The 10890-nt window shown below is 47.2% G+C and overlaps 1 protein-coding gene across 1 annotated transcript in view; it reads left to right on the top strand.

Annotated features, from left to right (window-relative positions):
- Positions 1–4795: 4795 nt before the first annotated feature.
- The window catches only part of CDH1 (cadherin 1), a 37697-nt gene continuing 31602 nt past the window's right edge, over positions 4796–10890 (top strand). The window contains exons 1-2 of the mRNA XM_079988159.1: positions 4796–4951; positions 6171–6288. Of these exons, the coding sequence (XP_079844285.1) occupies positions 4886–4951; positions 6171–6288 (184 nt within the window). The 5' untranslated portion in view covers positions 4796–4885. The remainder of the gene's footprint in view (positions 4952–6170; positions 6289–10890) is intronic.

Raw genomic sequence — 10890 nt, 5'->3', positions numbered from 1 at the left:
CTGCTCTGGCCAGAGCCAGAGCCAGAGCCGCACACTGAAACGCCATTTACCTTCCCGCTAGTAAGCGGTCCCTATTTATCTACTTGCACCCGGAGGTGCTTTCGAACTGCTAGGTTGGCAGGCGCTGAGACTGAGCAGCGGCAGCGCACCCCGCCGCAGGGATTCGAACCGCCGACCTTTCGATCGGCAAGCCCTAGGCGCTGAGGCTTTAACCCACAGCGCCACCTGCGTCCCGTGGGCTAGACTAGCAGTTCCCAAACATTTTTTCTCATGAACCACTTGTAAAATTGCTAATGGTCTTGATGAAATGCTTAATAACTTTTCTGGGGAGTCAGACCATATCACTCCATGATTACAGTTCTCAAAAATAAGCAAGATGCTAAAGCAGTCCTGTGAGGTAGATTAGGCTGAGACACAATGACTGAGGGATGGCTGAAAGGATTTCAGATATGCATGTCCACTGTGAAACAATCCCATTAAGTTCAATGGATTTTACTCCTAGGTAGGTGGATATAGAATTGAAGGCTAAATACTTGAATTGAAATTTCCCCCTTTGTTTCCTTTTTCCTGCATTTTATACTGTAACCCTCTCAGGGCCAGGACCTGTCTTGTGAAACACTATATGATTCTACTCAGAAGTAATACCGACTGAGTTCAGTGAGACTTACTCCCCTGTAAGTGGGTATAGGATTTGAATTTTCTTCCAGACGCTATACAAAAATTAAAATAAATGACACAGCATGATGCAGTCATAACTTAAGCACTTAAAAAAGCCACAGCTTTTTAGTATTATGTGCTGAAACCAATGAAACTTCAAAACAGAAGGGGCTAACCTGTGACCCTCCAGATGTTGTTGAACTGTTGTTGTTGTTTAGTCGTGTCCGACTCTTCGTGACCCCATGAACCAGAGCACGCCAGGCACTCCTGTCTTCCACTGTCAAACTCATGCTGGTAGCTTCGAGAACACTGTCCAACCATCTCGTCCTCTGTTGTCCCCTTCTCCTTGTGCCCTCAATCTTTCCCGGCCTTTTTCAGGGAGTCTTCTCTTCTCATGAGGTGGCCAAAGTATTGGAGCCTCAGCTTCAGGATTTGTCCTTCCAGTGAGCACTCAGGGCTGATTTCCTTAAGAATGGATAGGATTGATCTTCTTGCAGTCCATGGGACTCTCAAGAGTCTCCTCCAGCACCATAATTCAAAAGCATCAATTCTTTGGTGATCAGCCTTCTTTATGGTCCAGCTCTCACCATACATCACCACTGGGAAAACCATAGCTTTAACTATACGGACCTTTGTTGGCAAGGTGATGTCTCTGCTTTTTAAGATGCTGTCTAGGTTTGTCATTGCTTTTCTCCCATCATTGCTTTTCTCCCAGTTGTTGAAATACAGCTCCCATAATTCCTGATCATTGGCCATATTGGCTGCAACTCAAGGGGGTAAATTCCAAGAAACAGCTGCCTCTGGAAGCTCAGCAGAAGAGGGAATTGGCTGAATCTAGTAGTCCCTTTTTAAGTCCCTTTTTAGTAGTCCCTGAATCTAGTAGTCCCTTTTTTAGGGACACGGTTGGCGCTGTGGGTAAAACCTCAGCGCCTAGGACTTGCCAATAGTCAGGTCGGCAGTTCGAATCCCCACGGCGGGGTGTGCTCCCGTTGCTCGGTCCCAGCGCCTGCCAACCTAGCAGTTCGAAAGCACCCCCGGGTGCAAGTAGATAAATAGGGACCGCTTACTAGCGGGAAGGTAAACGGCGTTTCCGTGTGCTGCGCTGGCTCGCCAGATGTAGCTTGTCACGCTGGCCACGTGACCTGGAAGTGTCTTCGGACACTGCTGGCCCCCGGCCTCTTAAGTGAGATGGGCGCACAACCCCAGAGTCGGATACGACTGGCCCGTACAGGCAGGGGTACCTTTACCTTTACCTTTAGTAGTCCCTTTGGGGGAGTGGGTGGGGCAGCAGATTAGCTAGGATGAAAAGACCTTGCCCACCCCTCCCATTTTGCTTTGCCTCTTCTCCAGCCTTGCTTGCTTCAGGGCACATGGGCCTGCTGCCAATCCCCAGTCCCTATTCTCACCTGGCAGGTTCTTCCTTCTTCAATGAATTCCCCCCCCCCTCCTTTCTCTTTTAATCTGTTTATGGGTGACTGCCAGGCTGAGGGCAGAGCCAAATGACAGGGGATGCTGCTGGGCTGACAAGCAAAAATGGGTGGGCAGGCAGTTAGCTATTGATGGCCCTGGGCAAATGCAACCCTCCAAGGAGGCCACTCTTTTCTAATAGTGAACTCCAAAACAGGAAGGTAATATCAACATGCATGGGGGGTTGGCCAGGAGTCTCAGGTTTGCAGAAGTATCAGTAAAAATAAAAAATAGTAGCATTGAGTGAGGCTCCTTAGCAGCCATAGAATGTATAATCAGCTGGGATAAGAGGAATGGTGGGCTCAAACCCTGAACTCAGAGCACTCCTTCTGGGAAGGAGGTTGCACTGCAGACTGCCTTTCTCACTTAGGCTCTGGATTTCAACCTGCCAGGTCAATTTCGTTGGGGCAGAACCTTGTGGGGCCCTTTGGGCTTACCCTCCATGGTTCTCTTCGCTGTAGTTATTTGTTATTGCATTTATATCCCACCTTTCCTCCAAGGACGTCAAGGTGGCACAGATGTGCCTAATACCACTTAGTTTACTTGTGCAGCTGGGCTGTCCATGAGGCAGACTTTGACTGTGGCAAAAGGGTTTATCCAATCAGCTTGGCATAGTCTGGAGGCCCCCCCCCCCCGAGATGAGGAAGTCCCACCCCTTACAACACAGCCTTGGAGACTTGCACCCAAGGCTATTGTAGCTTTTGTGGATCCCTCTCCTCAGCAGGTGGCAGCATAGGGCAAGTGCTGTGTGCAGGTGTATTTGAAGCCTCACCTGTCCCAGTCATGCTAATATTCAGAAAACGTGTAACCCAAAAGCAATTTTAGGAATGTTAAAATCTGCTCAGGTAAAGCCCAACTCCATTGGGCTTTTCCTTCAGCTGTCATCAGCAGTGGCCATTCTGTCAGGAGTGGGACAAAGATGGGATGAGACAGTAGTGCCTCTCCCTCATTTAACAAAGAAAGAATGCTTGTGTTTTCTTTCTTCCTCCTCCAGTCCTTTTTTCCTTTTGTATCATGTCTCTTAGATCATAATGCTTAGCACAGGAATTGTCTTCTCACTGAAATTAGTTAAACCACCTTTGTCTTTGCAGGAGGAGAATGAAGAGTAGGATAAAAATGTTTTAAGTAAATAACAAAGCCTGATCTTGAAAGGATCCGTAATCCCTAGTTATAATTTCTTTCCTAAATAAAAGGTGTCATGATTCTTTCCAAAGACACTCAGATTTCCTCTGGGGTAAAGAGAACTCTATAGGCTGAAAGCATCCACCAGAAATGCTTTCCCCAAGGACATATTTATTGGGACAACAGTGTGGCCTGTACCCGTCATAGCAATGTATTGAAGAGAGGGTCAGAGCTTAGTGGTTGAGCTGCTGCTGTGCATGCAGAAATCCCTCCAGCATCTCCAGGTAGAGCTCAGAAAGTCCCCTGCTTGATTTCTTGGAGGGTTGTTGCCAGTCACTGAAGACAGTACTGAGCTAGACTATGTTTAAATATGCAATGCTAAACACACTTCCTAGAGAGTAAACCATTGGGACTGGTGAAGCAGAAGGCAGGGAACCCAAAACAGGGGCAGCCTTTGGTAATCGTTGGTAATATGGCACCCCGAGGGAGCCCAAAATTTGGTGCCCCCAAATGGATCTTCTCAACTATGGGTCTTTTCAATTTTGTGCTTCCTTGGCTCAGCGCCCTGTGCAGGGAAGCCACCCACACTGCCCTAAATCTTAAATCTGATGCTGCCCAACATCAAGTGCATCTGGAGCCCATGACAGGCAGGGCTAATAACTCACTTAATTTTGCCCGCCTCTGCCGCCTCCTCTTCTCTTCCTGAATTCTGAAAGGGCAGGACTGAGGTGGAGGCGGCAACTGGCCGGGGGTGCCACCCCATGGACCAGTTTGCAAGTGAGAAAGGCAGGCAGACCGGCGGGGGTGGCTGAGGATAGAGTGAGGTCGGTGGGGCAGTGCCCCATTTGCCCTGTCCTTGGCAATAGGGGCCCAGGCTGAGCCCTGTTACAAATGTAGCCTTGCTGTCTAGTCTCAGACTTGGCGAGCGCCCCACAGAGCCTCCTCGAGAGAAAATCGCTCTCACCACCCTTTTCTCCCCAGCGTAGCTGAAAGATGGGGAATCAACCGGTATGACGGGCTTCAGGATGGGAAACATGGGAGCAGGAAGGTGAACTTCAATGCGGCACAGCCCATCCAGCGAGGTTTGGGGTGCTACCCAGATACTAGAAGCACGGGTGCTTATTTCGGATTAGTGCCGCTACCCCGGGAGGCCCATTCCGAGCGGCTCCACGAGGAGTACAGCTTCAGGACGTGCTGGTGCCGAAGGGAGGCGCCAGTGAGCCCGCCCGCGCTTTTCAAGGGGTTCGTGCAGAAAGGCACCACAGCCCCCCCGGGGCCTCCCCGCCCCTTCACGTGAAGCACGGCAGAGGGGATTTCCCCATTCAGGAGGAAAAGGCAATATTGCCTGTAAGCAGAAGGCTAGTCTCGCAGTTGCAGAGGAAGGGTTCTCGCTACGCCGCTACTTTTCTCCTTGCAATGAGCAGAGAAACACTCTGGCACGTCCCTCTCCTCCTCCCCTGCTTCGGGTTCAATGGGGGCTCTGGCTTGGCCTGAGGAAAAGAGTGACGCTAGCGTGGAGCCCCGCCCCTCTTCACACATGGGGCGGAGCCTCGTTTTAGGGCGGGGCATCGCACCTGCCTGAGCCGAGTGCGCGCGGAGGGCCAGAAACTGCCTAGCGCTCGACGCTTGCGCTTGCACGATGGCAATGCTGCAGCCAGTGCTGGGACGCCCGTCGGGGCTTTGCTTATTCCTGCTGCTCTTACAGGTAAGAGGGACCTCACGGGGCGCTGCTCGGCGAGAGGGTACGTCCAGCCTCCCCGCTGCCGCTGAAGCCCACCCTGCTCTCGAGGAGGGAGCCTTTCTCCTTTCTTCAAACTATTTCTGTTAAAACTTTTGGGTTAAGTGTAGTGCACAGATATATGTATAGATAGCTAATAATAATAATAATAATAATAATGATGTAGTAAACGGGTGACGGGCGGGGAAGTTTTGTGGAGAGAACATAAGCTTGCAGTGTTGGATCCCACAGTTTGAAATACTGTAAAGGTCACAGTTTCAAACATCGTCCTTCTCTGAAGCTGTATTACAATAAAGATATTATTATATGTTATCCCAAAATAACTTTCCAGAAGGAAGTAGGAGTCAGTGGTGGGCTGCAGTCATGTTCCTTTTGGACCACTTGAATTATAAAACAATCTATCTTCTTCTGAAAACTATATTTTTGGTTGTGGAAGATTTATTTGACTTAGTTCTCAATCAAGACAATGGTCCAGATTTGTCTCCTTTCAGGTTACAATTTGCTTGTTTCCAGTTTCTTGCTACCACTGTACATGCCAGAAAGGTTCATATGATTTGAAGAGAAACCAGAAAGTGAAATCGACATTATTTGAAACCTGTTGTGATTTCTTCCTTAGTGAAAATGTATAAAAGAGCCATTAAGGGGGCTGGTGCTAAAGTTTGTCCTGTATTTAATGTAATTTCACAAAAACCTTTTGCCCAGAACCCCTTTATTAAAGGGTTATGTCCACCACATATGTTAGAATGTACCTGGATCCCCCCCTTGATAGATGAGTTATCAAGGTGTGAGGAATCAGTACCACCTTTGTGCCAATTTAAATGAATGCTCTTTTACTTTCATTGGAGAGAAATGAAAGGATCTTTCCCCATGTAATTGTTCATGAACTTGCCTGTCATTGTTCTTGTATCATAAGAGACCTTTGACCATCATTGGTGCCTCTAAAAACATTCCCCCTGCCCCAACCAAGATAGATACTAAAGAGTTAAGTGAGTACCCTTGGTTAGAAGTTTGAAAGAGACATGGGCAAAATGCTTAACTATTGCAGGTGGAAGGATTTGGGGGCTCTCCCCAACTCACCACGAATAAAGTTCTATCAGGCAGGCTTAAAAGTGGCTGCTTTCCTTGAAGCTCAAGGGAGGTGGTTTTTGCTGCCTCTTGATTCATCCTTATTTTTCCTGCATGCTAGGCTGGAAGGTGGCTTTGTGAAGAGACGGCAGCCCCATGTCAACCAGGCTTCAGTCAACAGACTTACACTTTCAATGTGCCCAGGTCTAACTTGGAAAGATATCGTGTGTTGGGCAAGGGTAAGAGATATTTCTTAATACTCCCTCTCTCCTTAAGATTTCCATTTGTGGGTGGGGCATTCTGCCTTTACTTGTCCATAATCGCAGAATAACTTTGTCAAATTTGCTGCGTAGCCCAGTCTCTTTCTTTAAAACACAGTAATGTATTTAGGGGGCTGGATTCATCATTCTGCTAAGTATGCTAAAGAGCAGAGCCCAAGCCCCCTGCTGTGATGTCACTGTCTGGGAGTTTCCAGGGACAAGAAAGTGCCCTGTTTCCTTAATGTTATTGCAGCTCATTCTTCTGTCGAAGGATGACTCACAACCGATAAGTGTGAACAATCCTGTGAGAAAAAACAGGCTGTAGCACCCATAAGGTAAATACAAATAATAACAGAAATTACATGCCCTGGGCTTCGGCTCACTTGTAGATTCAGTGGATGATTACTTCCTCCTTCCGTAAGGGGAAACTGACTGACTGCTGGGCAAGCTATTCTTTCTTCTGTAAAATGGGTATAACAACTTGCCTTTCAAGGTGATAGGGATAATGAAAAGGCTATTCTGCGAAGCACAAAAAGTGCAAGTTTATGAATGATAAATGGAAGAAAGTTGGTGAATCTAGACTCTCAACTCAGCTGCATATGAATATGTGTCCAGCTGGGAGTGCAGATTGCCACCTAAGAAGCTCTGAAGCTCTCATATTTGGGGCAAGTTAATGGCACCAGGTTTTTGCCCCTTAATCCGAAGCACTGCTGTTGTCTGCTTGTGACTGGACTGGAGGAGACTGCTGTTCAGTCCTCTGGTATAAACCTAAGTAGTTTATAGAGACAAGAGGAGGCATTTTGAGCCACCAAAGCGTTAACAAGAAGTTCAGGTAGCTTCAAATCTGCCCTTTCCCCCTCCAGCGATTTTAAGGTGGAGCCTGATGGTAGGGAGACGCTGACTTGTTCTAACCCGCAGCTGCTGGGTGTGTTGCTTGTGTTTGTTCATCTGAACTTTGACTATCACTCTTGACTGGTTACCTGGCAGCCCAATCAGAGGCTTCCTGCTTTTCTGCTTATCGTAGTTTCGTTAGCATGACGAGGCGGGCTGCGGGCCATGTCAATAATCCTTTGTGAATCATTTACCTTGTTTCACATGGAATCGGCTTGGAGTCTTATTTTCCGTTCTGCTGTGAAAAAGATTGGCTCTTGACCGTTGACCTTGGCTGGTGATCATGAAATAATCCTGAATTTGAGCTGGCTTTGCAGGTCGCTATCCTATGTCCTGACCTCCTCTTCTCCATGTCCTCTTACCCTGGTTGAATGCAAGGCCAGACCCCTGAAATAATAATAATCATCATGCTTATGCAGCTTTTATTATTGGTATTTCATCAAATAAAGCTTAAGACAGCCAAACTTTTAAGTAACAGATCTTACTAGTAATGTCAAGACTTTAAAAAAGAGAGGCTTTTGAAAGTCTCGCCCTTCCCCATGTTCTTTCTTGCCAGTTACTAAAATCCATTCTTATAGAGACTCAGATCATAGCAACACTATTTGTGAATGTGGGGACAGTGGAGCAATGTGTTCACAAATGTTGTGCAACGCAGGTTTTTGGCTGCCCTGTGCTGTCTGGGGTTGATGGGAGTTGTAGTCCAAAACATCTAGACTTGGGAAGGCCATTCTTTGCTCCTGTGAAAGGGAAAGGGCTCTCTTTTTCAGTGGTGATTAACTGATTTTAAAGGGACAGATTTAAGCCTCAGGTAAGCAAGCTAAACTTGACTCAGGTTCTTGGCAAGAATGTGGTACACACCCAATGCAGTTGATCTTAACTGCAAAGTGGAGTTAGCACACTTGTCTCAAAATGCAGACAAAGTGGGAGGGAGAGACATACTTATTTTCGCTCTTAGTGCTAAGTTGAATAAGGCAGAGGGGAAAGCAGAGAAAGTTGTATAAATGCACATATTGCTCATCATCAAAATGAAGCTAATGACATGAGCTTAGAAAATATTTTATTGGCTTCCAACAGACCAGAGACTCGGGCATTCTGAAAAAATTTTCCAGAATCAGAAACCTTTTCGTGGTTAACTGTGAAAGTGTAAAGACAGTTAAAAGGCACATGTCTCCTGAAGGAAACCAACAATTGGCATAGCTGATGGCAGATGGACGTTTAGCAGCCAGGCATGTAAATAACAACTGCCCACTTCCTGCTAGAATGGTTATCTTTTTTGTTTATAGGCATTTTTGTTCATTAATATCGTCTTTAGTGTATCTTAGTGCAGGGTGCAAGAGTTGCTGTATTGATCCTGGAACTAGAGCAGTCATCGCTCAGTAGAAAAGCACCTGCTTGCAAGTGGAAAGTACCAGTTTCAATCCCAGGCACTGCCAACTTGTAGTGCTAGGAAGAACCTTGGGAAACCACTGCCAGTCAGAATTGGCAGGACCAGGCACTCCTTAATAGTCTTAAAGAGTAAGTGAGTGTCTCTGTTTTGTGCCATACTATGTTGCTACTTAGTGGAGGATTCTGCAAGCTTTTGAATTGCGCAGAACTCTTCATCAGGACATCGAAGGATATCACTACCTATTTGGATGTACTTGATTGCCCTTTACCTTCTCCCCCCACACCACATCCAGTTAAAGAGGACAGTGGGTGTCCTACCGATGATGACACAATGCCTCTTCGTGTGAATATGCATGCAATACTTCCTGCTTGTTTTTGTATTGCAAAATTAGAGGGAAGCTGAGTCAGGTTGTCGTGTGCGTGTGTGTAAATTGCACTTGTGCCTCCCACAATTGAACTGCTTATCACAGGCATTTGGGGGTTGTTGCCAGTGAGTCAGTGCTGGTGATTTCCTGCTATGGTAACAAATCTAAGAGTTGCTTGGCGTTGTGGTGAAAGGACTGGGCTGCAACCAAGGAAGTAATCTGGTTGAACCTCAGCTTTGCTACAGACTCACTAGGCTGCCTTGGGCAGTATGCATCTGTATACCAGTGGCTAGAAACTGTCGGACAGGAGAGTGCACTTGTGCTCAGGTCCCACTTGCTGGTTTCCCACAGATATCTGGTTGGCCACTGTGAGAACAGAATGCTGGACTAGATGAACCATTGGCCTGAGCCAGCAGGTGGTTCTTATGTTCTAATGGTTAGCAGTCCACTCCAGCTCAGTCTCTGTCACCCGATCTGCAATATTGGGGGAGTTAATAATACTGATCTACCTTATAGGGTTGCTGTATAGTGCCTGCAAAGCACTTTGTGCTCTTGAAATAACTATACAAAGTGTTTACAGGTAACTCACAACTCAGGCACATTTAACTGGTGCGCATTCAGCACATTTGTGTTTGGCAAATTAAAATGAACAAACAAACGGGGGGCTCAAAAGCTGGCAGGCATCTGGGGGAAAAGAGACTTTGACAATCCCATCCACCATTGAACTCAGTGTGTTTTGACTATACATGAGTTTTGGCTTTAGGTGCTTTCCCCAAAATGTAACCCCATCATAAGTTGAGAGTCAATTGCATATAAAAAGTTGAGAGTCACCTGCATGAGATACTGTGATGCTGACCTGAGCCAAATGGTACTACTTTAGAGGTTTTTAAGGCTTCCACTTTGATGAAAGAAGGGACGCAGGTGGCGCTGTGGGTTAAAGCCTCAGCGCCTAGGGCTTGCCGATCGAAAGGTCGGCGGTTTGAATCCCTGCGGTGGGGTGCGCTCCTGCTGCTCGGTCCCAGCGCCTGCCAACCTAGCAGTTCGAAAGCACCTCCGGGTGCAAGTAGATAAATAGGGACCGCTTACCAGCGGGAAGGTAAACGGCGTTTCCGTGTGCGGCTCTGGCTCGCCAGAGCAGCGATGTCACGCTGGCCACGTGACCCGGAAGTGTCTCCGGACAGCGCTGGCCCCTGGCCTCTTAAGTGAGATGGGTGCACAACCCCAGAGTCTGTCAAGACTGGCCCGTACGGGCAGGGGTACCTTTACCTTTACCTTGATGAAAGGGAACATGACAATGAAACAGTTACATTTAGGAAAGCACCCCAAACTCTCCCTGGAATCTAGGAAGCTCCATGGAAGTGAAGTTGCATCTTTTGCCAGATGGCGCCTGAAAGATCTGTCTAGGTATTTGTGGGTGAGTTAGAGCCTTATTGCTCACCGTCTTGGCCTTGGCCTACTCTTGATAAGGCTGCCCAAGATAAAGGTCCACTGCTGAACCCATTTGAAAGGCTGTCCAGTTGAAGTTAGGGACATAGGAAGCTGGAGGCTTCAGATCATTCCCCTATCTAGTTCAGTATTGTCTATGCTGACTGGCAGCAATGGCTGTCCAGGTTTTCAGGCAGGGAACCTTCCCAGTCCTCACTGGAGATGATTCTTCCAGGCATTGAACTCAAGACCTTTTGATATGCAGAGCAGATGCTCAGCCACAGCCCTTCCTCAACAGTGAGCGGCCAGACAACAGGCATGCAGGGCACCCAGGGAACAGCCTTTTCGATCGTGTATTGCTATCTAAATTATAGTTAGGAATTTTAAAATTGTGCATCTATGCATATAAATTAGTGTATGCAAATGATATTTAAACATATGTTTTGTTTTCCAATTGTAATTGGCAACCTGGTGCCTGCCTTTCATATGTTTTGGATTACAGCTTCCACCAGTC

The sequence above is a fragment of the Podarcis cretensis genome, assembly GCF_951804945.1.
Source record: "Podarcis cretensis genome assembly, chromosome: 8".
In the NCBI taxonomy this organism is placed as follows: Eukaryota; Metazoa; Chordata; class Lepidosauria; order Squamata; family Lacertidae; genus Podarcis; species Podarcis cretensis.
This window is presented reverse-complemented; position numbering and strand designations above follow the sequence as displayed.